The sequence below is a fragment of the Loxodonta africana genome, chromosome 12 (genome assembly GCF_030014295.1).
Source record: "Loxodonta africana isolate mLoxAfr1 chromosome 12, mLoxAfr1.hap2, whole genome shotgun sequence".
NCBI classification, from domain to species: domain Eukaryota; kingdom Metazoa; phylum Chordata; class Mammalia; order Proboscidea; family Elephantidae; genus Loxodonta; species Loxodonta africana.
In genome coordinates this window covers 96,436,783-96,464,532 of record NC_087353.1, presented here as the reverse complement: position 1 = coordinate 96,464,532, position 27,750 = coordinate 96,436,783, and the positions used below count along the sequence as shown (strand labels likewise).

The following is a 27,750-nucleotide window of genomic DNA, read 5'->3' as shown; positions in this document are numbered from 1 at the left end:
TTCAGATCAGCTTAATTCCCCTAACTCTGACGGGCACACAGAGAATTGCGCCTTTCCCCTTTTGCGAAGTGTTTACGCAGATGTTGGGAGGCCTGACAGGAATGCAAACAAGTGAAGGCCGCGTGGTATTACCACAGGGCCGTGGGTATCTGGGTGTCTTCTTGGAGAATGCATGTATCTGGGGTTAGTGGCTGCTTCCCTGTCCCCTGTGCCTCACAGGGGAGAGAGGCCCGTTCTGCACTGGGCGCAATAAGCCACAGCCCCTCTTTGGTGATGTGTCCTGCTCCCTGCCCAGCTCCAATTCAGTGGCCTTGTCGTGTAAGAAAATCATACCTGTTCTGGGATGCATTCTGATTGCGTGTTGGAACAGTGTTTTCTGGGTCACCTCTGTTAGGCCTTCCAGTGGAACCCACGCAACCTCCTTTTTACACCTTGTTTTGTAAAAAGTGCTTTTTCATGCAACTAAAGGCTGACGCTGTTCATAAAGAAACACATGGGTTCCCAGGCCAGGCAAGGGGGCCTGCATCTGGGAACAGCCTGGCTGGGCATTGACTTTTCCCTCATGAGTGCCTGGCATGAGCCCGTCCATCCAAAGGTGGCTGAGGGGAGAACACTATTATGTTGCTGCCAAAACCACAACAAATGACAGCTTTCTGTTCTGTCATCTCTCTCGGCTCCACCGCTGGGCATGCAATTCATTTTTCTACCATAAAAGGGCAGCAAGACTTGTCTGTAGCTGTGGGCCTTCTGCACTGCGGTGAGAAAGCAGAGAGAAAGGGAGAGCTGTGCTCTCAGTCGTGATGACAGCAGCCCCACTCTGAGCCTCCGTTGCTTGCTGTAGCCTCTGCTTCGGGGCAGCGACATCAGTAGGAAAACAGGGAGTAGGAGGCAGTGTGGAGCCATCAAATTGGGGACGCTGAGGTCAGAACAGAATTGTGTCTCATTCACATCTGATGGTCATCTGGGGGCAGGGGGTGTGCGAATGGGTAGCACAAACCCCATTACGTGGAACTGCACTGAGCGTGCCCAAGTGACTTCAGTTGGCAGCAGTTGGTTCTCTTGATTTGTAATTGTAGATGTTAGATTTATTGGGGGGAGGTGGGGGGAGACCTGGGAGATCATATAACCCAGACACCGCAGTTTTGTTGATGCAGAAAGACCTTGGAGAAGTTAAGTGCCAAGTTCATACCACTTGGGGAAATCCTTGAACTTCAGTCTTTTGGTTCTGGATGGACTTTGGGTCCCGGCCCAACTCTGTAACCTGTACATGCCCCAGTGATCCATTAGTGGACAGTTTGACTCCACTGAAGGTGAGCCGTAGAAACCTCTGCTGACGTTAGTACAGTTGTTAATTGGTGGGTTTACATGGTAGTCAACCAGGGTCTTCTGAAAAGTATATAGTCTTTGTAGGGCTACTTGTAAAATTCATGGCCCTTTAGGTGATTATAAATAAATGATGTTCCCCAGAATCAGTACAGGAGTATGCAGAAAGCAAACACTTAGCTGTTTTACCAGAGCGCTTTGGAGACAGTGGCTAAGTAGTTCCTGTCTCCTGCAACTAGAGGGGTTCTGGGATATCAGTGCAGCCCAGATTGACCAACCGCAAAGAGAAGGCTGCTTTAGCTGGCCGTGTGTTCTGGCAGGGAGCCCTGTGTTAAGAACATGGCCCTGGCATGGACCTCCAGCTCTGAGACCTTGGGTGGAGCAGGCTTTCAGATTGAGCCCAAAGTGGTGCCCACAGCTTCTTGTCTAAAGTTACACATTGAATTGTGTCCCCCGAAAATAGGTGTTGTAAATCCTCATCCCTATACTTGTGGTTGTAGTCCCATTTGGGAATTGGTTAAATTAATGAGACCATATTAGTGTAGGGTGTGTCTTAAGTTAGTGTCTTTTGAGATAAAAAAAAGAGCAGACTGAACAAGCAGTAAAGCAAGCAAGTAGAGATGGGGGAAGATAAATGCCACGCTACGTGAGATTTCCAAGGAACCGAGAAGGTGAAAAGTGACAAGGATCTTTCCTTGAGAGCCCACAGAGAGAAAAAGCCTTCCCCTAGAGCTGGCTCCCTGAATTCAGCCTTATAGCATCCTAAACTGTGAGAAAATTAATTCCTGTTTAGGTCACCCACTTGAGGTATTTCTGTAATAGCAGCACTAGGTAACTAAGACTCTGGCTTCCTTGAAGTTTTTTCTTATAAAGAACTGAGAATTCCTTCATTGTTGAAACTCAGGTTAGCTCTACCTGCATGTCTGATTTCATAATGGATGCTGGAACTGAACCGGGCACATTCCTGAGGGAATCGAGTGTGTCCAGGAATCTTGCTGATCTGGGAATTTGGGAGGGAAGCAAGGATTTTCAAGGTTACGTTTCATTGCCCAGATAGTGCTGGTGGTCAGAATGGACTCTGGGCGCATTGGTTCGGAATCAAAAGTTAACTCAGAATTCATTTCTGAAAGAGAGTATCATCGTTTAGAAATTACTGAAAGCAGCACGGTGTGAATTACTAAAGTACCCCCTCCCTAGACCTTGTTATGAAGCTGTAGGATTAGTTTAAAACCTCAACATCCTGGCAGATGAAGCAGTTGGGCAGGCAGTCTCAAAATGGAAAGTTTACACACAACTCTTATTTTTTTTTGTTTGTTTTCCAAGACCTTTCTAAAAAATTTTTTTTCTTTATAGTGTAAAACAGTGCTTTAGCCTAAGAAAGATCTGACTGGTACATTTTCCCCTGGTCCTTCCCAAAACATTCACCGTCCTTGAAATAAACAGAACAATGCCCAGAATTGTCCATCTCCACTCTGCACTCCACATGCTCTTCCCTGTGGATGCCGTTGCATTCTGTGAGCAGCAGCAGGTGAATTTTGTCTCATAGGACAATTGTTCATCATCATTAAGCTTTCTCAAACAGATAGCCTCTCCTCCCTGAACCAAGAATCTCTCCCACATCGTCCGGCACTGTCTGCGCATGCCTAGGCCTCCTGGCTGTGTGGTGACCAGCTTAGAGCCCTCAGCCTGCCTGCTTCCTAATTTGGTCACAGTATGCTTCAGCAATCTTGCCTTAGTTTAGAAAAGCACAGACACAGGGAGTAGCTTTGATAGAGCAAAGGGGAATTTCCTTTTATCAAAAGACATACTGTTCGCCTCTTTACTTCCTCCAAAAAGAGGAAGTGACACTTTGGGGGCTTAGAGCTCACTCTGAAGTTCCTTCTTTAAGCCTGGGTGCTTCGTGCTGCCTTCTTCCTTGCTGGTTCCTGCTGGTTCCTTCCTCATCCTGCTTAAAGCCCCTCAACATTTCAGGAGTTCAGTTTTATTCTTAAAGATACCCATTTTCAACTTAAATGGTCATCATCAAGGAGCAGGTTAAATACAGTTTGGTACATCTATACAGTGGCATATACCAGGGCTCAGCAAAAAGTTTTTTCTATAAAGGGGAAGATAGTAAATATTTGAGGCTTTGTGGGCTACACAGTCTCTGTCACAACTCAGCTCTGCCTGTGTAGTGTGAGAGTAACTATAAACAAACGAATGTGGCTGTGTTCCAGTAAAATTACATTTACAGAAGATAGGTGGTGGGCCAGATTTGGCCTGTGAACTGTGGTTTGCTGACCTCTGGCATAAGCCATAGAATGAAAAAGAATGACATGGGTCCAGTTGTGGTATTATGGAGCCGTGCCCAAGATACATGGTATGAAAAAGGCAAGATGTGGAACTGTGAGTATAGTACGCTTACATCTGGGCATTAGGGGGACGAGAAGGTTCTGTATGTTTACATATACATAAAATACATTTAGAGGGATAGATAGGAAACTGGGAGCAGTTACTTGCGTTTGGGGAGGATCACTAAGGGTCAGAAGGAGGAAGAGTGTCTTACTCGTCCAGTCAAAAAAGTAACCACACCTGTTTTTGTCAACCCAGTCAGCGCTCTGAAGTTTTAAGCAAAGAATCTTATTTTGTTTTGTTTGTTTCAAGAGAACTTGAAAAGAAAGAAAAGTAATTTTTCAAATATGTTTCTGTATTTTCAAACTCGTACGTATTTCTCCTGGTTCCCTGTGGGGCTTGTTTTGTTGTTGTTGTTGTTGTTGTTGTGTGCTGTGGAGTCAATTCTGACTCAGGGCAACCCCATGTGACAGAGTAGACCTGCCCCACTGGGCTTCCTAGGCTATAATCCTTACAAGAGCAGGACTTTTCTCCTGTGGAGCCACTGGTAGGCTTAAACCACTGACCTTTTGGTTAACAGCTGAGCGTTTCACCATGTACCACCAGGGCTCCTGGGACTTATTTTACAGCCCTAAAAAGAAGTATTTTACTTTGTCTTGGGTTGTAGATGAGGTCACAGGTTTTGTGCTGAGTGGAAAGCACTGGAACTCTGCAGACCTGCCTCTCTCCACTTGCCTTTCTGCAGAAGGAGCCTGTTGACAGCAGACACTCAGGAGCTGTGGGCAGCGTGCAGCCAGCCAGAGACCTGCTTCCAGCTGGTTCCTCTCCCACAGAGAAGGTGCCTTACTAACAAGCAAGGATGGGCTGAGCCACACAAGCATTGCCGTGACTGCTTTGGAAAGATGTCTGATTTGGCTTGTGAAACCAGCAGATAGAGTTGTTGCTTTGCTCATGTGTAAAACAGTTCACTTTTGGTCTGTGAGGGACGAGGAAACGATGTCACAGTACATCCTTCTCTGTGAGGAAGAAACCGTGGAGGATGTAATCAGCTAAAGTGCTCAGGTGGCCGTCACCTTGGGTCGGTAGCCCCCTCCCCCGCCTCCACGTTTCACAAGTAACCAAACTAATCCTTTTCCAGGCATCTTTGGCAGGCGCGTTTCCTTTTGTTCCCTTTTTCTACAAAGCTCCATGGAGGAATGTAAGAATCCTTCTGAAACACCCCTTGGAAACACAGCGTGTGGAGCTTTGCGGAGAGATAAGGCAGTGGTAAGGATATGAAGTCTTCTGTGTCTTCCACTGAAGAAGGAGTGCCTGGCTGCCAAGCCGGGGCCTGCTCTATCTTACTGGTCTTGACTTTAGCTGTAAAAATGTTAAATAGGAAGGCACCAGTTCTGCTGAACAAGCAGGCATTGCCTTTTACAAGGGAAGTCATTTAAAACACCGGAAATATGTTTGAAAGATACTGGTGCCGTTCCCTCTGACCTCAATTTCATACACTGGTAACTCTCCAGTGCCTGCCAGGCGGTCGGAGATACGCATGCATCCCAGAATAACACTGAACTTACTGTGGCCAAGGACTCTGAGAAGGTGTGTGTCACCATACATATTGCCCCAAAAGAGAAACTGGCTTTTTAAAGAACAGCTTTAATAAGCCCTCTTTTTGCCTGCCTCTCTCACACAGACTTCCTCTTCTATCAACCGCAGCACTGCTGCCCCCCTCCCCCCGTAGCTTTCTCCATTACTGCTTTTAACCTTGAAACCTCTGTTGTACACTTATGCATTCATCCTATCTTGTATTATTAATGGGGCAGGAGTGATGCAGCCAGAACACTGACATTACTAATTACCGCTTATAACCGAGAAGTAGGGAGCAGGGAATGAAGTGGCTCACGAGACGGTGTCATAACAATAAAATACCGCTGCTGGGCAGAGCGGCTCAGTTTGTGTGCTCTGTGTGTCTGGGTGGAGGTGGGTTGTCCCCTGCCATCACGGGCAGACACAGTGGAACACCTTGGGGCAGGAGGAGGGCGCTCTTCCTGTGAGTCATCCTAGGCTGCCATCTGTATACATGGGTAGAGGAGAGATTCATTTCTATCAAAACTTAAAGACATGACAGAATTCTCGTTCAAGAGGAATAGCCCCTTTCAAAACAAAGCGATTTATGCCAGCAGTATGATCCAGGAGGACTGCGTCAGGAAAGGCAGTTCAGGGAGGTCCACCCCGCCTTGGCACGCTGGCTGGGTGTGTGGGTGAGCCGTCCAGCCCCCCACATTCCAGTTACATGTGTGCACACCCATTACCAGGAGGTGTAAGCCTGCTAGGTCAGGGGTGATCCTGGCGTCACATGTATCTGAACTTACCTAATTTGCAGCATATCCGGCGGCCCGAGCGCTAGGGAGCATCGTCAGAAGAGAAGGTTCTGGTCTTAATTCTGCTTCTGACCAGCCATGGGCAGTTCCCAGTGCCTTTCTCAGCACTTGCTGCTGCTTCTGTAGAATGGGGATACTAGTACCAGCCCCGCTTACTGTGTAGGGTTGTTTGGTGATTACAAACATATGTGCAAGGCACATGAGCACACTGACAGTGACGTGCAAGGTGGAAGGTGCTGTGGCTGTTTCTGTGAGGAGCCAGGGACACCTCCCCATGTGGTGAGAGTGGAGTAGTATGTGCTTCCAGGGCAGGAGCCGTGCCTTCCGTGGCAGCGATGGATAAATGCCAGGCCTTAACGTTACCTGGGACGCCTTAGCAGAGTGGCCTATGACTGCAAGTTCACCCAGCTTCTGAGGAACCCCGACCACATCTTCTAGAGGAACTGGAAGTAAAAGTGCCTTCAGAGATAGATGTACGTAGACTGTGATACAGTTGAATGCTATAAACGTGGCCTGCCTGCCCACTTCTGGTACCATTTTCTTAAACTCTGCTTGTCTAAATTATGGTATTATAGCCCTGAAACTTTAAATTCCTCATGCTTTAGAAACTCCACTTACAGAAAGTCCAGGAGAAAATGAAAATGACTTTGAAATAATATTTTTAACTGTTGAAAAAGCAGGAGAGGCCGTTTTGAGAGAACACACACTTAAGTATTTCTTGGGGATAAAAAGCCAGCTTCATGAAAGTGAGAAATTGTTGATCACTTGACAGTAGTACTGAAAGGGCCTAGGTTTTCAGGGGCCCTGCCTCCTAGCCTTGAGATGTTCTGCTTTTCTCTTTTCCTTTATATATATATACACGCATATACATTTCACAAATACAGCCATAGTTTATGTAACAAATATGGCCATAGTTGAGAGAGTGAGTCATGGTCCTCAAAACTGAAAGTAAACCCTTGTCACTTTTCTCATATCTCACCTGGCAGCACTGTGGAAGTGCCTGTGGGAAGGAGCCGCGCTCTTTGGGGGGACTTTGACCTCGAAGGAGCTCCTAGAGGAAAGCCTGCCAGGCCTTCTGGGCTGGACTTGATACCTTTCATCACCAGGGCTTTGGGCTCTCCAAGTGACCACCATGGTGCTGGTGGTGGTGCAGCTTATCGGGAGCTTATTGTCATTTTACAGGTTTGGCTTCCTGTGCTTCGCTGAGGGAAGGAGCCACTGTAGGATCATAGATGCCACGAACATCTCAGACCCACCTGGGGAAAGAGGACTATTACCTTTATTCAGTTCTTTGAAATTTCTCATCTCTTAAACTTCACTTTAGAGAACACAATACCCTGCTCAGTAATGCCGGCTGTTGTCATCATCTAGGAGCCTGTCTGTGTCAGACTTTAGCAAAAACAACCTTTTTATTGATAAGAAAGTGAACGAGATAAACTGAGAGTTGCTCAGGGCTAGAAAGTCATCAACAACATTGTGCATAACCTCTTTGCAAAAAATGAGATAGACCTGTTAGTACTCACAGGGGAGTCTCTCCAAGAAATATGCTGTCAAGTGCAAAAAGCAAGGTCAAGAGAACAGAGTGTGATATTTTTGCTCCCTTTTGTATATGCTTGGAAACCCTGGTGGCATAGTGGTTAAGTACTATGGCTGCTAACCCAAAGGCCGGCAGTTCAAATCCACCATGCGCTCCTTGGAAACTCTATGGGGCAGTTCTGCTCTGTCCTATAGGATCGCTATGAGTCGGAATCGACTCTTCGGCGCTGGGTTTTGGTTTGTATGTGCTTATAACATATATCTGTTAAATACATGTGTAAGTTTTTTCTAGAAAGAAATACAAACTGCTAATATCTGTTACTTTCCAAAATGGAGAGCTTTGAGATGAGAGGCGGAATTTCACTCTTTGTTTATACTGCTCTATAATACTTCTTAAGGAGCCCTGGTAGTACAGTGATTAAGTGCTCACCTTCTAACTGAAAGGTCGGCAGTTGACATCCACGAGCAGCTCTGGGAGAAAGATGTGGCAGTCTGCTGTAGTAAAGGTTACAGCCTTGGAAGCCCTATGGGGCTGTTGTCTTCTGCCCTATAGGGTTGCAATGAGTGAGGATTGACTTGACAGCACACAGCAGCAAGGACATAATACTTAGCATGTACATGCTTCCTCCCCCCTCCCCCACTCCCTCCACTGGTGTCAACAGAAATTTTTTTTTTAAACTTCAGTATAGAGATTTGAGGTTTTAGGTGAGCACTTTCCCTTGTCATTCAGTCTCTCTGGAATGAGCCAGCTAATGGTCCTTGGCTCTTTCTTAATAGTTTCTAGATATGCAAGTGTGTACTGTTACATAGTTTGGTTTTGTTTTAATTTTTAAATTTTTATTGTGCTTTAAGTGAAAGTTTACAAATCCAAGTCAGACCCTAATACAAAAATTTATAAACACCTTGGTATATACTCCTAATTGCTCTCCCCCTAATGAAGCAGCACACTCTTTCCCTCCACTCTCTCTTCCTGTCCATTCGGCCAGCTTCTGACCCTCTCTGCCCTCTCATCTCCCCTTCAGACAGGAGCTGCCCACATAGTCTCATGTGTCTACTTGATCCAAGAAGCTCATTCTTCAGCAGTAGCATTGTCTATCCCATTGTCCAGTCCAATCCCTGTCTGAAGAGTTAGCTTTAGGAATGGCTGTCATGTTACATAGTTTTTACCTGGCTTCATTTATTGTCTGCTTAAACTTTTTATAGATTTTTACTCTCCTTTCTTTCTCAATATGAGAATAATTGAGAGAAGGTTAATGACTGCTGGAAATACCTTTCAGTTTTACCCAGTCCTGGGCTTCTAACAGCAAAAGTGAAGGCAGGGTGTTCACCGACCAGCCATAGGAATCCAGGCCTTGAAGCAGGAGTGTCTTCTGTTAGGAATGCTCTTGTGACTATTCCAGGAATGTTTGGCAGGGCTTCATGCAGTTTAGAGATGCAGCTAGTGATTGAATTCCATTTTATTCACTTAAAGTGTGGTAGACCGAGAGCTGTGTCATGGACTTTATTTGTAATTGTGTAGGAGTAAGTGAAATTTAAGGAGCCCTGGCGGCACCGTGATTAAGCACTTGGCTGCTAACTAAAAGGTCGGCAGTTCAAACCCACCCAGCTGCTCCGTGGTAAAAAAGACCTGGCGATCCGCTCCCGTAAAGTTTACAGCCTAGGAAACCCTATGGGGCAGTTCTCCTCTGTCCCTTGGGTCTCTGTGAGTCAGAATCAACTCGATGGCACACAACAGTAAATGAAATTCCCTTGGCAAAAACTTTGATACGAAAGTAAGCTTTTTATGTTTTCTCAATTGGCAAATGGAATCAGTATACAGGACACAAAGACTTTATTCACTGAATGTGTTTATTCCCCTAATGTTTATTTACTGCTGCAATCTCCTCTTTAGTTTCATTTCCAAAATCCACTATCTTCTGTCAAGCACAAGTAAAAGTATCAGGACAGCTGTTTTTTCTCACTGGAAAACGTAGAGGAAAGAGTGTGATAGGATGTTAATGGTGGTGTGAGAGTAAGAATTCTAGACATAATCTGTGTAACCTACACAAGTCCTTTAATCTGTTAGCAGCTTGGTTACCTCATCTGTAAAATGGGTGTGATGATACCTTTCTGTCTCTCTGGTTGTCTGAGGATTGAAGGAGAGGATGCTTGCAGAACTCTGAGAGAGAGCTGTTAGCCTGTAAATCCGTGTGGATGTGGATGGACTCCTTTTTCGTCCCCTCCTGTGGGCTTTGAAAGTAAACAAAAGCCTAATGCCCTGGTGATCTCGTATCGGGGGATTTGGAATGATATCAATGGGTCATTTGGTTTCCTTGTCGGAAGTGATATCCATTCACCTCAGAGTCTTGCAAGAGCCAGAGGAGCTTGGCACCAACTTTTGAACCTAGAAGAAACTGAAGATTTTACTTAGGTCCATGGTGCCAATATGAGAATCCTTGTACAGTATCTTTATCCAAGAGCTGGGTTTGTGTGAACTCTTTCTTTGATTTCCAGAAAAATCCCACATGCTCCCTTCATTACTCAGTTTTGATTTTGAACCCAGTGTTACTGACAGATACATCCATTGAGCATGGTAATTCGTCCAGTTCGAACAACCAGGGCTTCTGTTTCTATCTTTTAAGATCTTCCATAGGTGAAATTCCACTACCACAAATACCACAAGTACAAGTTCTCCTTTTTTTTTTTTTTTTTTTGAGTTCGACACCCCACTTTTCTCCTGCTCCATCAGGAACTCTCTGTTGTGTTCCTTCTCAGGGCTGTCATTGGTGGTAGCCAGGCACCATCTAGTTTTTCTGGTCTTAGGCTGATGGAGTCTCTGGTTTATGTGGCCCTTTTGTGTCTTGGGCTAATATTTTCCTTGTGTCTTTGGTGTTCATCATTCTCCTTTGCTCCAGGTAGATTGGGACCAACTGATGCATCTTAGATGGCCGCTCACTAGCTTTTAAGATTCCAGATGCCACTCACCAAAGTGGGATGCAGAACATTTTCTTAATAAACTTTGTCATGCCAGTTGACCCAGACCACATTTTTTTTTTTTTTTAAGAAATAGTTGGTGTAAGCTACAGTTCTAATAGAGCCAAGCATTTTGAGCACATTGTATGTGATTTGGCCAGCATCGGGCAGCCTTTTCTGAGACCAGCAGCTTTAAGCAGAAAGTGGATGACATGCAGACTCTGAACTAATCCACTGACCAAACTTTCCTCATCAGAAAAACGTACACACTACTCTCGGGGTGGTTGTAAGGTGTTTTGGGGGCTCTAATAAAAAAAAAAAAAATTTTTTTTATAACCTGAGGAGTCGAGAGCTGTACTGAGACCACATGGCAGCAGTAGGGTTCCTTGAGACTTTTGAGAAATACACTGGATTACTGAGATGGGAGACTAGGTAGATACTTTCCCTCCAAGACACCTGATATGCTGGGTGAGCAGCCTTTTTAATTGTTGATTACCAAACAGTCATTCCTGGGAGATTGATGGAAAGATGTGTTCTAACAAGGAAGTAAGCGTAAGAGGGCTCCAGTACTTTTCCAAGCAAAGGACTTTTCCAAGGTGTGTGTGAGCAGCCCCTTGAGGACCTGGTGAGGGAGATCAGGGAGTGTTCAAACCAAGTAGAGGCCGTCATTGGCTAAATCGTGTGGAGCCGTAAAAGTGGCCATGTTTACCCGGGCACATTCCTCGGAAGCTCAGTATGGACTGAGATTGTATCTGCATTCTTTCTGCCATGTTTTTACAGCATGCGCTTCACGGGATTTTTTACATAGTTTTCCACCCTTTTACAAGGTCAGTATGTGAAAGTGCATTACAATACTACAACGTAAAGAATTCACATTTTGAAAATGTCTTGTGTTTGTTCAAGCCTTCTTAACATACATAATTAATTACAAGGTATCAGGATTAATGGGGCTTTGAATATTTAAAGCTCTTTTCTCAAGATTAACTTGATTTAATTCTGAGATAGATATTTGCAGCCTTGGTGATATGCTGGTCTGGATGTGAGTACAAGAGGAGAGGGGCTGAACTGTGACTTCTCTCGCCTTCAGTTCTGGGTTTTTTACTTCCTTTCTTACTCCACCTCCTCACCTCTAATTCGTCTTTACAGTCTGGGTGGAAAGGAAAAGAATATAATTTGCCTTTATGTAACATTCAGAAGTCCCTGGGTGGCACAAACAGTTAAACACTCAGCTGCTAACCAAGAGGTTGGCAGTTTGAATCCACCCAGAGACACCTCAGAAGAAAGAACTGATGATCTGCTTCCAAAAGGTCACAGAAAACCCTATGGAGCACAGTTCTACCCTGACTCCCATGGGGTTGCCATGGGTTGGAATCAGCAGCACCCAGTTTGGTTTTCTTTTGGCTTTGACGTTCATCTTGTGGGGCACTGTGTTTTCAAAGTATCAACATGCATCCCTTAGCATCCAGGAAAATAAAGGTGACAGAGCAATTTCTACTGTCCTGCTCTCCCAAAGATTTCGCAGTCCCCTCTGACACCCTGGGTCTTTAGATCCTAATGGCCTGTCTGGGAAGGAGGAATAGGCAGAGGCCTGCCAAAGTGCTAAAAAACCAAACTCATTGCCGTTGAGTCAATTCTGACTCATAGTGACCCTATAGGAACCCAAAAGGGGGACGAGTGGGATCCCCATCTCCCCTCATGTGAATCTCGGCTTTTATCCATCTAATTCCAAACATGGAGGAGACCAAGGGGCCTGTGGAGGCCCAGACGAGGATGGATTTTGTTAAAATTTACTGTATTCCTGTCCACATTCACTGCCCTAGCAAGGGGAGCTGCCTTCGAGCCTAGACATCTGCAGTGGGTGATGGTCCTGGGGGATTTCTCTAGCTCCCATCAGCCCCGAGCCTGGGACACGGGTTCCCCACTCTCCTGTCATCGTCTGGCTCCCTGTCCAAGGCTGGTGGGGAGTGAGTGTGCAGTAGCAGAGATGTTGGGGTGATGGGGGAACAGAGGTTTGGCAGCAGAAGCTGGCTGCATCTAGCATGCAGTTTGCCTTTCTCAAGGATCTCAGGACCCCTTGGTAACTCAAGCCTGCACAGACAGGGCCAGAGGCTGTGAAGTGGCTGCTCTGCTCAGACCAGATGCCATCCTCAGCAGCCCGAAGCCTGCAGGTGTGAAGACACTCCTGAGTACCCTTTGCCTTCTTGGGAAACAGCGTTTCATGGGCCTCTCTTTTATCTGCCTCAAAAAATGTTGTTGTTATTAGGTGCTGTTGACTCAGTTCCGACTTCCCCAGTAATAATTGTATGGTTTAGTGATCACCTACTGTGTGTTACTCCTCCTGAAAGTATTGCCAGTGATTCCTCTCATTTTGCTAGACAAGGACAGAGGCTCAGAGGGATGGTGCATGCTCAGAGATGGCAAGGCCAGTGTGGAGACCAGGGCCTCTCCACCATTACAAGATTTAAGGAAAGTTCTTGTGTGCATTTGCTTAGAAAGTTCTAGGGAAGTGGTTAACGAAATGGAAACCCGTGTGACCATGGCTCTCAGTTTCATCACACATAAAGTAAGGATGACAGCAACACCTGCCTCAGGTTGTGAGGAACAATGAGAGCACCCCCAGTCCCATTTTGACATGTATAGCTTTTTGTTGCGTAATAATAGCAGCTATCCTCTATTGAAGGAGCCCTGGTGGTGCAGTGGTTAAGCACTCAACTGCTAACTGAAGTGTCGGTAGTTCAAGCCCACCAGCTACTCTGCAGGAGAAAAGACCTGGCAATCTGCTCCTATAAAGATTACATAGTTACATCTGGGGTCTTAAACACTAGCAAACGGCCATCTAAGATGCATCAATTGGCCTCAACCCACCTGGAGCAAAGGAGTTTGAAGAACACCAAAGACACAAGGTAATTATGAGCCCAAGAGACAGAAGGAGCCACATAAACCAGAGACTACATCAGATTGAGACCAGAAGAACTAGATGGTACCTGGCTACAACGGATTACTGCCCTGACAAGGAACACAACAGAGAACCCCTGAGGGAGCAGGAGAGCAGTGGGATGCAGACCTCAAATTCTTCTAAGAAGACCAGACTTAATGGTCTGACTGAGACTAGAAGGACCCCAGAGGTCATGGTCCCCAGACCTTCTGTTAGCCCAAGAGAGGAACCATTCCCAAAGCCAACTGTTCAGACAGGGATTGGACTGGACTATGGGATAGAAAAAGATACTGGTGAGGAGTGAGCTCCTTGGCTGAAGTAGACACATGAGACTATATGGGCAGCTCCTGCCTGGAGGGGAGATGAGAAGGCAGAGGGGGTCAGAAGCTGGCTGAATGGACACAAAAATAGAGGATGGAGAGAAGGAGTGTGGTATCTCATTAGGGAGAGAACAACTAGGAGTATATAGCAAGGTGTATATAAATTTTTGTATGAGAGACTGACTTGATTTGTAAACTTTCACTTAAAGCACAATAAAAATTTAAAAAGTAAAACCTTAAAAAAGAAAAAAAGATTACAGCCTTAGAAACCCTATGGGGCAGTTTTGCTCTGTCACGTGGGGTCGATATGAGTTGGAATTGACCAGACGGCGCACAACATCCTTTACTGAGCACATGTATCTTCTCATTTAAAAAAGTCCTACAAGGCCCTTGTTTCCCCTGTTGTCGTTAATGAGGAAGCAGAGCGGCTGGGACTTGCTCAGGTCACACAGGTCCCTGTGGTGCCCCATCATCCCAGCTCTGCCCCCCAGGTGATGCTGTCTCTTTAGTGTGTGGTTTGGCGTCCATTTTTCACAGGGTGATGGTACTCGTTCTGTGGGTATTCAGACATACTTGTTTGTGAGTCTTTTAGACATCCAGATGGACATGTTGAGTTAGATGCACAAGCCTGCTGCTAAGGAGTCCTGGTGATGCAAACGATTTAAGTGCTTAGCTGCTAACTGGAAGATTAGCAGTTCCAACCTGCCCAGTGACTCCATGGGAGAACGAAAAACCTGTTGCTGTTGAGTCGATTCCGACTCGTAGCGACCCTGTGGAACAGGGTAGAACTTCCCCTTTGGGTTTCCAAAGAGCAGCTGATGGATTTGAACTGCCAGTCTTTTGGTTAGCAGCTGAATTCTTAACCACGGCACCACCAGGGCGCCTCATGGGAGAAAGACCTGTCAATCTGCTCCTGTAAAGATTACAACCTAGAAGGCCCTGTGGCGTGGTTCAACTCTGTCACATGGGGTCGCTGTGGCTGGACAGCACCTAACAACAGCTTAGGGGAGGGGTCAGAGATGGAGGGAGAAGAGAACACTGTGCCTGCCCTGGAGGAGACTCAGGGCCTGGGGAGGCCTGGGCTGTGGAGAGAGGAAGGACGGCTTTCTGCAAAGGCAAAGAGAAGAAATTACTAAGTATGCTAAGTTAGAAGTTACTAAGTTGAAGGGAATATCACAGAAGAAGTGGCTTTAGTATTGGACCTTGAAGGCTACATCAGGAAAGCAGGAGCAGGGGAGTAAGGAGCGGCATTCCAGAAGGGACATAGTGTACTAAATGAGAGAGGAGTGTGTGTGTCCCAGGGTGGACCGAGAAGATGGGGTGGCTGGGACTGTGGCAGGTGATGAGGCTGGGGGCTTCAGAGCCAGGCTGTGAAGGGTGTGGCCCCTTGTGCTGAAGAACTTGGCCTTGTTCCTGTAGCAAATGAAAGTGCACCCAGGTTAGTAAACACAGGAATGATGGAATCAAACTTTGTTCAGAAGATTATTCCAGGCAGAGACAACAGGGACCCACATGGGGCCTGGGCTCAGCCAGATCAGACACACAGAGACAGCTCAGAGCTTGTCAGAGCTTAGCCATGAGGCGGATGAGAGCAGGCCCAGCCTGCTTGGTTCAGGCATGATGGTCTGATGACTCTAATTGTACCCTCCGTAGGGCAATTCTGAAGATTCTCTTACTCCCATAAGACCACTTGTTAAAAGTGCACACATTAACACAAGCATGCACACTCTCAACAGTTGGGGGTGGGGGCGTGTATTGCATCCTGCCCCAGCACATTCCACTGGCAGAGTCCACTATGGAAACATTTCACCTGCTTGGTCTCAGCAGTTAGGTTTTGTGGTCTGTTGCCATAGCAGCTGGAGCCTCGGCCTTATCAGATAATTGCGAGCCTGGTGAATACTTAGACACCCAGAAACAGGAGGCAGGAAGGACTCTCAAGGGGTTATCTATCTGGTCAGCTCCCCTGCTTCTGAGAGCCTTCCCCCAAGTTCTCCTGGCTTACTCACAACCTTGTCACACTCAGTGCTGCTCTCTCTAGGTATCGACATGCTCCCATTGCCTCCTCACAACATGTCCTCTCGTGGGGTTGGCTGGGCAACAGTTTTCCTTGTTGGGCACCATTTGGAGGCTAAAGAATTTGCCCAAAGTCCTGCCACTGTCTACTCTCAGTCCAGTGCTCTTAGCAAGGGCTTGCTGGAACCACACAGCCTGTTCTGGACCCCGGTTCCACAGTTTGTTATCTCTGTGACCTTACACAAGCCACTTTGCTGCTCTCTGCCTCAGTTTCCTCATCTGTAAAAATGGGGAGGATAATAGCACATTCCTTAGGGTTTATTATGAAAATGACGTGACTTAATGTATGTAAGGTGTTTTGTCCATAAAAAAAAGAATTTGTCCATAAGCACTCAGTAAAGTTAGCCATTATTATTACTCATTCCTTTGTGCCTGACCTCTCCTGCTCCTAGGTTTTGTAACCTCACTCGATAATCTTTTCATTTAGGCACTTGCGGCTCCCTTGTTCTAGTCCTTTATGTGATCAGGGTTGTCGAAGGTAACTGATAAAACAGTTCTCCCCATTTTGAGTTTCTGGATATGTGATCTCTCAGCTTGCTCATCCCCGGGGACCTCCGCCGTCTCCGCAGACATGGTGTCTCGGCTCCCTGACAGTTACTGCTTTCTCTGTTCTCTCCGCTTCCCTTTGCCTTTTAACTTAGAGGATCAGCTCTCACTCTCCTCCCTTCCAAGCTAGTCAGTGTGAGGAGCAGCCTCTCAAACCCTCTGACCGCTGTAGAGCCCCATGGGCAGGAGGCCCAGGAGCCCAGCTGTGAACGCCAGTGAGGAAGCTGACACTCATTAAGCATGACTGTGTGCCCAGCACCTCACAATGCGCTTGTGTCGCTTCCTTCACCTGGCAGCCTTGTCCCAGCCCTTTTATAGAGAAGAAAACCAAAGCCTGGAGAGGGGTGGTTGCTCTCCCAGGTCACCGTTTAATAAGTGATGGAGGTGGAATATGCAGACCAGCCCAGAGCCACATGGGGGTCCCAATCCCACTAGTCTCAGCGAATTTCAGCTTTCCCGTCTGTAAGAGGTCAGTGGTGTAGACTTGGTGAGTTGTGGCCCTCCATATCCTTGATGGTGTCAGTTCCCTCCTACAGCTTGTCATAGCTTCCACGTTCTGAGATTCTGTTACCTATTAAATGTGGGTAAAATATTTGTGTTACAGGGGTTCTGACAACATAGAGGTGCATCTGGGCGTTGTAAGTAAATTGAACGCCGGTAGGCGGCAGTGAAATGGGGAACGTTTCTGCAGGAGATTTTCTGGTCGGTTTAGGTGGAACCGCAGTTAAAATAGGCAGCCAGCAGAGGGCCGCAGAGCCTCACAGATGACCTGGGTCTGGCTGCCCATGAGTGTCTGCAGATTTCCTCTGGCACGCAGCCCTCTGGCTCCGCAGGGTGCTTTCTGGTAAGTACATGTGCTCATCACTGAGCTGGGAGGACATGCCAGTGCGCCACCAAGATTCAGCTCTAGCTACAGAAGTTGGTGACCTTCTGATAGGATTCTGTGTACTTTTGTTTGGTGAAGAGCTTACAGGGGTGGTAGGGATGGGGGGCGGGAGAATAGGATTGTGTTGTGAGCCATCGTGTGTAAAATAGAAACGAATTGGCCTCGGCAGTAAGCTAGAAGAGAGCAAGAAGCTGTTTCTCTTTCTAGTATCGCCCCACCCCAATTGTTACTGGGTCCTAACTCAGTAACTCGAAGGGTACCCACCTGCATGAGCCTGCCCCTGTAGGTTCTTCAGTTTCCTTGGATTTTCAGAGCCCACTTTCGGGACCATCCAGTCTGTGGAGTGGGGGAACACAGGTTCACCCCGCAGGCGCTGAACCACAGAATTCATGATTGGTGAAACTTTTTTCCAGTGTTATCATTCTAATTGTAGGTGTAAAAGATACATGGATGAGTAATTATGTGAAAAATACTTAGAACAGTGCCTTTATACATGCTTACTATTATTATATGGTAAACTATGCAAGGAGTCTCTGGGTGGTTCAGATGTTCAGGCTCTCAACTACTAGTTGAAAGATTGGCTGTTCGAACCCACCTGTAAGTGCCTCGGAAGACAGTCCTGGTGATCTGCTTCCAAAAGGTCACAGCCTTGTAAACCCTACGGGGCGGTTTCTCCTCCGTTCACACGAGGTCACCGTGAGTCAGAATCAACTCGAGGGCAGCTAACAACAATAATCTACCAAAAGCTGTGAAAGTGGCATTTGAATTATGGCCTGAATCTATTATTTCTAAATTTCTCGGGTTTTTTTCTCCTTTATAGTGAAAACCAAAAACCAAACCCGTTGCCGTTGAGCCAGTTCCTACCAATAGCCACCCTATAGGACAGAATAGAACTGCCCCAGAGTTTCTAAGGAGCGACTGGTAAATTCAAACTGCTGACCTTTTGGTTAGCATGCGAACTCTTAACCACTGTGCCACCAGGGCTCCTTATAGTGAATAGGATGGGAAAATAACAAGGAAGCCAAAATAATATGTTATTTTACCTCGTGCCCACCGTTGGTGAATGCAGGTGGCACTTCCTTCCCGTGCAGTCAGTAGGGCATATGATATTCAAAAGCAAGATAGAAGCAAGTGGTCAGTAGTCCTTAAGTAATGTGTATCTTCTCTGAAATGAACACATTGACAGTTCAGAAACAAGACCAATAACAAAGTCATTTCAGCTTTCTGCACCCTAAGCTGTGTGTCACAGTGCCCCCAAAACTTTAATGGTGTGTTTGCGTGCATGCGCCTGCATGTGTGTGTTCTGTGGTGGTATTTTCCTTTACTTAAGTTAGGTCACTAGAGTTTTTTAAGAAGATCATTTGATGTGGTTTGGCTTGCTTTGGGTTTGTTTTGTTATTAAGAAACAATCATCCTGCCTGCCGGAATTGTGGGCCTTGGATGAGATTATGTCCGGCCTTCACTGGTCCCATTTTTGAGGGCCCCAGCTGCACACACACCTGGTCTGGAACCAGGGTCAGCCTTGAAAATGGCGGTGGGAACAATGGCTAGAGGGAAATACCTTGAATCCAAAGGAAGGCTGGAGGTTTTTCTGTATGTCACAGTTCATACCGTGCTGTGCATCTGCATGTTTTCTTCCTTTCCCTGCTGTTATTAGACTGAAATGCCACCCTCTGGATAAGATCAGGGTTTTAGGATGGACCCGTTGGTTCCGGCCTGAGACCGTGTTTTTCCGTGTACGTAGCCCGTGCTCTGGCTGGCGCATGGCCTCTCTGAGCCCTGAGTCGCAGTAGCTGTCTTAAGGCCAGCAGGACTGCAGGGCTCTGGGGGGCTGTGCCTCTGCCTTTGAGTACAGACAGCTCCAAGTGCTTTGAGAGGCCCGCTGGCAGCCCCTCTGCCAGGCCATGCTTGCCTTGTTTCCAAGTCGTATGTGTTTTTTGCACCTGCTGTCAACACTTTCACCATCAGCTTTATTTTGTGCTAAAATTTGCATCCATTTTTAAGTAGGGAGCTTTAGGGAGTGAACTTTTCGTGGAATGAGAAGAACTTGAGCAGAGATAGGACTCTGCATTTTAAGGTCTGCACGACAGTTCCTGCCTGTCTTCCTCTGCCTGTGGAGATGTGAGCCCAGGAGAGCCAGTTCACCTCCAGGAGCCTTGGTCTTGTCTGTCACTGAGCCCGGAGTCTGTGCAGGATGAGGAATAATGGGGTGTCATGAGCCCCTGCAGGCTAAGTAGCATGTCACAGACACTTTATGCATTGTACCTTGTTCATGTGTTCTAGAATGACTGCCTTCCATTCCATTATCTCAGAATTAAAAATTAACCTTTTAATTAAGTTGTGGGATTTCTACTCTGGTTATAGATGAAGCTAGCGTTTTTAAACATTAACCATGTTACATTCGCATTTGCCCTAAAGGCACCACTGTATCTGCTTATACTAAGAAGTGAGCAGCCCCACCTGTTTGACACAGTCCTAACAGGGGTGATATCCCCAGTAGCACGTTTTTCTCACAGACTGTGATGATGAAGTGTTTTGTCCTGAATCCAGCCAGTGGTGGGCTTTCTTAAGACCCTCCCTTTCTCCCATCTCACCTGGTCCAGACACTCACTTTGGGTTGTGGCCTTGCCTCCTCGGCTGGCCCCTACTACAGTGACTCCTCATCTCCCGTTGGCCCTCGATGTCAGGGCAGCCTGGCTCTTCCTTTATGTTCCCCTCCATGGGAGCCTACAGTGGCCTAGAACCCAACTATGGACGCTGTCTCCGGTCTGGCCCCTTCCTCTTGCCCTCTGATAGTACTCACCTGCCTGCCCCTGTTCATGAAGATGTTTCCACCTGGACTGCCCTCCCTGTCCTTTTCACCTCATGTGGTCCCTGCAGGCAGGCAGCAGAGGCCTCCATGGAGGAATCTCAGTAAGGCCACCCTATTAAACCTGCCTTCTGCGCTTGGATTGTTGCTGGTGCCAGGTGCAGTACTGCCCAGGGGTGTAGCATTGGTGCCGTAGAGAACAGGTATGTCTCAGCAACAGACTGTTCGGTAAATGGTCTCGGGGGTCCCAGTAAGAGTGGAGGAGACAGTCGTACCACACATGCATGTCCCTGGCCATCCTTGACGGTGGAGGGACAGTAGACACCACCCTACATCTTCAGTTAAGACACCCCAAGCCTATAAACATTGGCTCCTGCAGCTCAGGTCCAGGGAGTCTCTACTTCTGTAGACTTTCTGACTCCCAGGTTCCCCAGAGGTCAAGAGCAAGAATGCAGAGAGATCAATACAAATCCCTCTGCCCAGTGGAGCTCCTTGGCAATGTTCAAGGACTATGTTCCACAGGCCCCCAGGGGCCTTGGCATCTCACCTCCCTAGGCTCCCAGACCCACACCCCTCCTCCTTCTCTCAGCCCCGTCCCCTCTACTTTCCATTGGTCCCTAAGCGCACCCTCAAATCCATCCTCTGCCCAGTGGCTGCTCACCTGGAGCCCCTCTCGCCTCCTAGCCAAGGGTGCTCCCACTTGCCTCGTAGTCCCTTCTCCCGAGAACTAGAACCAGGCGTTACCACATCGTTTCCTGTGTAAGACCTTCTGTCAGGCAGCTCCCATTGCTCTCAAGACACTCCTTAGAACAGGTGCACTCCCCTGCATTTGTCTGCCTTGCCATCTCCTCCTCCTGTACCTCTTCCTTCTCCAGCACCTGGTTCCAGCCACATATGGTTTGCCCTAGCCAGGTGTTCTCGCATCTCCATGCTTGTGTGTCTGTCACACCTGGATGGCTCCTCCTCAGCCTTGAAGACTTGTCTAGACCCTCTCCTTTGTACAGATGGTCTTGGCAGGTGATGTCTACTCCTTACTCAGCACCCAGGGCCCTATGTGACCCTGACAGCTTCCTTGTCCCCTCCACTACCAGCTAACCCTTGAGCAGAAACCCAGGGATACCCATCTAGGCCCTGGCAGGAATGTGTGTTTGAACGAATGAGTGAGTTATGAGGGGGAGACACTACTATTTCTAGAACACCCTGATGGTGTCTGGTTTATGAGAAGACAACTCTTTTCACAAGGGCCTTTTCCAGTTAGCCAGGGTCAGGTAGGGAGAGGACTGCCGGAAGTGCAAGGTTATTTTTCCCCCAAAGGAAACATGGAAGTAGGGGAGTTGTGCCCAGGAAGCTGTGTGTGCATGGAAAGTAAATGGATGGCACTCTTGGTTTTTTGGACTTGGTCATAGTCTCTACAATGCATTTTCCACCTGTTCCCCTAGGAACAATGACTTGGAAAGTCTCCAGCGTGTATGAAGATGAGCAGAGCGTACAGTACATGCAAGAATCCACCAGCATGTAGTGTTTGATTTTCACTGAAATCCACAAATGAATGGCGCTTCTTTTCTAGCATGTCTGATTCAGCTAGCAAAGTAACATAAAGCAGGAACAGTTAGAATTGGGCCTATGGTTGAGCCAAAGAAAAATCCATTCACGTATTATCAAGGGTGTCTCCTGTGTGTTTCTCAAGTTACACAGCCTTCACGAGGGCATGTCTTAATTACTGCCGAGCCTGAGTGGAACAGAGCGCAGGGAGCCCAGCAAAGGGCAGGTTGCCCCTGGTGAAGCTTTATCCTGTTGTCCATCTGTGTTATTTTGAGCAGTTGCTGTAAGGAAAGAAGGGTGGAAAGAAAGATGCTAGCAAACACCAGAGCAGGTTGCCACCCCTCTGGCAACTTGCCAGAGGCCAAGCAGGTCATTGAAATCAGTGCTGACCTTCTAGCAGAGGGACTAGAAAGGGGACTTGACCACAGCGGTTTCTTGCCCTTGAAAAAGGCTACAGATGGGCTCCTTATATGGCCAGCACTCCAAGTTCCCCCTGGGCAGGCCTCAGACCTGGAACTGAGAATCAACACTGTGGATTAAAGTTGAAAACAAAAGCTTGAAAAAGAGGAGAGGGAAGTTACATTAGCAGCATGCTGTGTTACGACACCTAGCTTGCACTTTTGCTTCTAAAGGTCACTTTGGGTTGTTAGATGTGAAGAAACCAGTGGAAAAGCTGGGGGGGTGGGGGTTAAGCTTGCTTTGGGACCACAGTGGTGGAGACATGCCTTTTGTGAGCTGGTGGGATCCTAAGGTTTGATTTATACTTGAGTACTAACTGTTCCAAAAATTTAAATCCAAGAGTAAGCAAAAGAGAACGTAAGGGACAGTTTTTCTTCATCAGGAAATCAGTTTTGCACTCCTTCCTCAATGTGCATGGCTGCGTCATTCTCAGCCCATGAGAAGCCCCCACTATGGGTCAGGTGCACACACGTGTTTGTTCAGTGTAAACTGTTTGTGCAGTCCTGAAGCTCTCTGTTCCCAAAATGTGTTATCCACAGTCTCATTTTTAACAATAGTATTTGGCAAATTTGATATGAAGTTTAGGTCTTGATTTACAAATAGGAATAGTAGCAGATTTCACTACTGACCCTTCCTGTCACTTCACTCTCTGGTCAGTTGATTGTCTTTCTTGAAGCAAGATGGAATGATTTCATAAACACTGAGTAAACTCCGCCAGTCCTTACAGTCATGCTGAAAAGAATGGACCGTGAATATAGTCACGTCCCTACAGTTGCCAGTAGCAAATATCGGTCTTCCAAAGAACCCTGGCTGTCCAGTCTTTTCTTCCCTGAATAGAGGTATCATGTTGTTGTGTGCCACTGAGTCAGTTCCAATTCGTAGCAACTCTATAGGACAGAGTACAGCTGCCCCCGTAGGGTTTTCTAGGCAAATCGTCCATGTCTTTTCTCCTGCAGAGAGCTATTGGTGGGTTTTGAACCACCAACCTTTTACGGCTGCTTAACCATTGCACCACCAGGGTTCCTAAAGGTATCACAGGACTAGCAAAAACTGAGACCTGTGTAAAACGAGGTCAGGGCTTCTCAAAGCTTACTTGTGTATCAGAACCACTTGGAGATCTTGAAAAACTGCAGTTCTGATTAGTAGGTCTGGGGTGGGGCCTGAGAGCTTCTAACAAGCTCCCAGGTGGACACAGTGCTGCTCATCCTTTGAGTAGCATGGACTAGATGTTCGTCAGGGAACATCCATAGCCACTTGCCTTGGTTAAAATACTGTTAAGCTTTGGCTAATGTTCTTTAGAGTATTATATCTCACAGAACTAAAAACCATTTATGAAACTGCTGATACACCCAGGGAGAGGACTTACTTTCAACCCGATAAAGAGCCACATGGCCACATGAGCAGGGGTGTAAGAATAATAGTGTCTGGAGGCATCAAGTGGGTAGCATGCTAACCAAATCCTGTTGCACTCTTGCCCATAACAAAGCTGTGTCTAAGTCACAGCCTAATTGGAATTGCCAGAGCCTGTGACCTGGGAGAAGGAAGGCAGTAGGTGCTGGAAGAACAGTAGTGTGCCTCCCTGTCTATCAGGAGGCGTTTCTGTTCTGGGGTCAGTGCCCAGGTTCCTGTTTCAGTGCCTTCCAAGCAGGGGATCCTCCACTGGGATTTCTTGATGTTCCCCTATTGAGTTTCCTGGGTGGCGCAGTTGGTTAAGTTCTTGACAACTAACTGAAAGGTTGGCAGTTTGAACCCACCCAGAGGCACCTCAGAAGACGGGCCTGGCTGTCTGCTTCCAAAAGGTCACAGCCTTGAAAACCCTAAGGAGCAGTTCTATTCTGGAACACACGGGGGTCACCATAAGTTGGCAACCAACAACAACTGCACGTCACATCAACATTTTTTCCTCCCTTCTTTGAGCGTCAGATCTGTTTGTTTCTCCTGCACCTCAGAGGGCTCCTTTGTTGTCACGTCTCAGTAGTGAAGTGCAGCAGATTGAAGGCTCACCTTCCCTGTTGATGTCTCTGAAAAGGAATTCCTTTTTTATGAGAATGCTGTATAAATGGCGCATCAGGGGTGGTGTCAACTCTGCCCCCCAACTCTGACCTCCCCGCTGAGGTCAAGGAGAGGGCCTTCCTTTGAGCATCAGAGAAAAGGGACTATCAATTGCTGTCACATCACCAAGCCGGGTAGCCCTTCTGCTTGATGGGAATTAAACGCCATGTTACGGTACCACCTCAGCCAGTACCACAACAGAATGATTACATTTTGAAGTGCACTCCAAAACTCACTGCCATCGAGTCACTCCTGACTCATGGCGACCCTGTAGGACAGGATAGAACTGCCCCCACAAGTTCCCAAGGCTGTAAATCTTTCTCCCACGGAGCAGCTGGTGGGTTCAGACCATGGACCATTTGGTTCAAAGCTGAGCACTTTAACCACTGCGCCAACAGGGCTCCTTTGAAGTGGACAGTAGAGCTCAGAAGTAACCATGCTCCTTCACTTGCTTTACCTTTGTTCTGCTGTTTGCTTCCTGGCAAGACGGTGAGGATTCTGTTACCTCATTATGCAAAGAACTCAGGACAACATTAAACCCTTTGGAGAAAAGCCATTCTAAAATTCCTTGAGAGTAGGTGGCCCTTTTGGCCCCAGTCCCCTTGCCAGGAGCTGACCATGGCCTTGGGCGTGGCTCTCACTTAGAATAAGGGAGGTCTGTTCAGTGCTGGGGGGACACTGAGGCACAGGGGCCTCCGGGGCTCACTTGTGTTTTGTTTTGTTTTTTACTTTGCCTCTATTGCCCCTGGCAGTGAGGAAGGCCCTGAACTATAAAGAAAGAGCGTTGTGGTGCTCTGCAGTCCAAGAAGGGAATTGTGGCGGTCCCCAGCTGCAGGATTAGGCCTTCTTACCCAGGAGCACCCACTCTCTGAAGCCTGATGAGAGCACACCATAATGGTAACTGCAAGGACTGCCGACAGCACCTGGCACTCTGCTCGGCCCCCGCTGGGCGCTTAGGAAATATTTTAAATGGTGATGTCAGCATGGACTCTGCCCTATAAACGTTATTAGCAAAATAGAGGGAAAAAGAGACAGTTAGGCACCCAGATTCCACTGTATGGAGGTATATAAACCAAGCCACAGGGAACTTCAGGCTCACTGCAGATGCTTTCATTGTTAGGGTTCAGAATACAGGTGACGGGAGTGCTGAGGTACAGCAGGGACAGCCTGCAGAGAGCGTAGCACCAGACCAGAGAGGCCAGACCTGAGGGGCTGTGTTTTCTCATTTAACCCTTGCACTGCTCTGGCGAGCTTTGAAGAGTAAGTTGTGGAGAAGAGGCCATCCAGCTCGCCCAGGTTACACAGCAGTGACACAACTGAGACACTGAAACCCGGGTTGTCCAAATCGCCAGTGCTCTGCTCTTTCCGCCACCTCGTGCTGACTATGTTCTTGTCAGAGGAGTTGTGGGCAGCAGGTGGGAGAGCGAGTAAGCTTTAAAATAAAAACGGAAGGAAATCCACTGGGACTTTCCAGTTACCAGCCCAGAAGTGCACCCAAAACCCCAGCTCAGAAACCATTACTTAAAAAAAAAAAAAAAAGCAGTATCTGAAAACTGACTTCCTGTAAGTCGTTTTTATCTCCAGCCTGTTCCCTAAGAGTGGCAAGTAATAAAATCTTTGCAACAAAACATGTCTGTATGTCTTTCTCAGGGACAGCAAGGAAAAGGAAGCTAGAGCAACTGCACTGCTGTGAGGGGCCCGAGAAAGAGGAGTAGAGGCCACTTTGAAGGGAAAGGCAGGCCCACGGTGGCTCATCTTGCTTCAGAAAGGCCAGTCTGGAAGGAGAGGAGAAATGCCACCAGAGAAAGAGCAGGATTGGAGGGGTGGGGGCCTCAAGAAGATAGGAGCAGGTGAAGCACACGCATAGGGGACAGATGTCACCAAGAGGACGCGCAGGTGCAGAAAGCAGCCACTGTGGGGAGATGGCGTGAAGAACGTTCCCTCCCCATCCAGCTTATTACTCTCCTTCGGTGTTTGCCTCCTCTGCCTTCTTCCACGGACCTGTTCTCCTGCTCCCTAGTTGTCTAGAAACCATTATCCAGTCTCAGTATCAAATGTGGTCGTGTGAAATAAAACCGTCAGTTTTATAACTATACGGAAGCTGTGTTCTTCTATACATACCCTTTCAAGCATGAATAAACTTGTTACCATTTAATCAATTCCCACTCATAGCAACCCCACATGTTACAGAGTGGAAGTGCTCCATAGAGATTTCTTGGCAGTAATCCTTACGGAAGGAGATCACCAGGCCCTTCTTCCATGGTGCCGCTGCGTGGGTTTGAACCACCAGCCTTTAGGTTGGTAGTCAAACACAAACCCTTTGCACCACAAATACCTGCCTTAAACCCTTTAGTGACTCGTGGGATGTACTGTATCCCAACCACTTTTTACGCCCCTGGAATTCTTTGTGAAGGCAAGTCAGCTGATTTTAAGGCATTTTAGCCTCAAGGTGGGATCCTTTTGAAATGCGCGAAACTCAAGAACCCAGAGTTGGAGCTTCATTATTGTATGGAATGAGCAGTGTGTTAGGTGATGGCTCCTGGGTATGTGAATTTGGGAAACTTCTGATTGGTTTGCCTTTATTTTTGTGAGAATAGCCTCCTCGCTATGCTCTCAGTTACTGTGTTCTCTTGAGAACTTACTTATCGCAAGAATATAGGGTCACTGTGAGCCAGAATCGACTTGACAGCAACAGGCTTTTTTTTTTCTTTTTAAGTCTTCATTCAGTCGTAGTGGCGTTTTCTGCCTGATGCCATTTGCTGTTTCCAAGTTGTCACTGGCTCCTTGCTCTGCTTTTGAGTTTTGCTCTGCGGTCTTTCAGGATTGCTTTTCTAGCTCCTGAACCGTAAATAATGCTTTTGCAACAAGGAATAGTGCATTGCAGTGGTACTTCTCAGGAGGCTCAAACTCCTGTAAGTTATTCTTACCCCGCATTCAATCTCGTTAGGTGCCGTCAGGTCGGTTCCGGCTCATAGCGACCCCACGTATGACAGGACAAAACATCACGCCATGCAGCACCGTCCTCACAATTGTTACGCCTGAGCCCAGTGTGCTGCCACTGTCAGTCCATCTTGTTGAGGGTCTTCCTCTTTTCTACAATGGGTGTTTGCATCTATTTTTCTCACTTTGAATTGTGCAACATCAGCAAATACAGGTCCTGAAAGCTTGACTCCATCCACATCATTAAGGCTCATCTCTCCTTTGAGGAGGCAGCTCAGTCTTAGAGGCCAGTCATTGCTTCCGCATGTAGCAGGTGTAAAACGTCACCGTGAGCAGGTCTGCAATATTCCAGGGCAGCTGTTTCTGCTTCTTAGCTATCAGAACTGCTTTTGTTAGAATGAAGAGTACAGAGTAGTGATAATTTTTTTGAGATTCACATTCCTTTAGTTTTATTCATTTAGGCTGTAAGTGCTACTCCCTGGCAGTAATGAAGAGTGCATTGCAGTGGTAATTTTCCTGAGATAAAAAAACCCCTTGGCTTTATTTATTTAGGCTGTAAAAGTACTGCTTTTGCAGTCATGAAGAATGCATTGTAGTTGTAATTTTCCTGAGATAAAAAAAATCCCTTGGCATTATTTATTTGGGCTGTAAGTACTGCCTTTGCAGTTAGGAAGAAT

At 47.1% G+C, this 27,750-nt stretch overlaps 1 protein-coding gene across 7 annotated transcripts in view; it reads left to right on the top strand.

Annotated features, from left to right (window-relative positions):
* RNF216 (ring finger protein 216) overlaps window positions 1-27,750 on the top strand; it is a 169,118-nt gene that overhangs the window by 84,873 nt on the left and 56,495 nt on the right. The window contains exons 14-15 of one of the 7 annotated variants that reach the window (XR_010323703.1): window positions 6-3,708; window positions 4,400-27,436. The exons of 3 other annotated variants lie outside the window; for them this stretch is intronic. Coding sequence is in view for 1 of the 4 variants with exons in the window: in XM_023555947.2 (XP_023411715.1) it covers window positions 6-188 (183 nt within the window). In the remaining 3 variants the exon portion in view is untranslated. Of the gene's footprint in view, window positions 1-5; window positions 27,437-27,750 lie in introns of those variants that run through there. 3 more of the 7 variants (XR_010323702.1, XR_010323704.1, XM_023555947.2) reach the window with 3 other exon arrangements.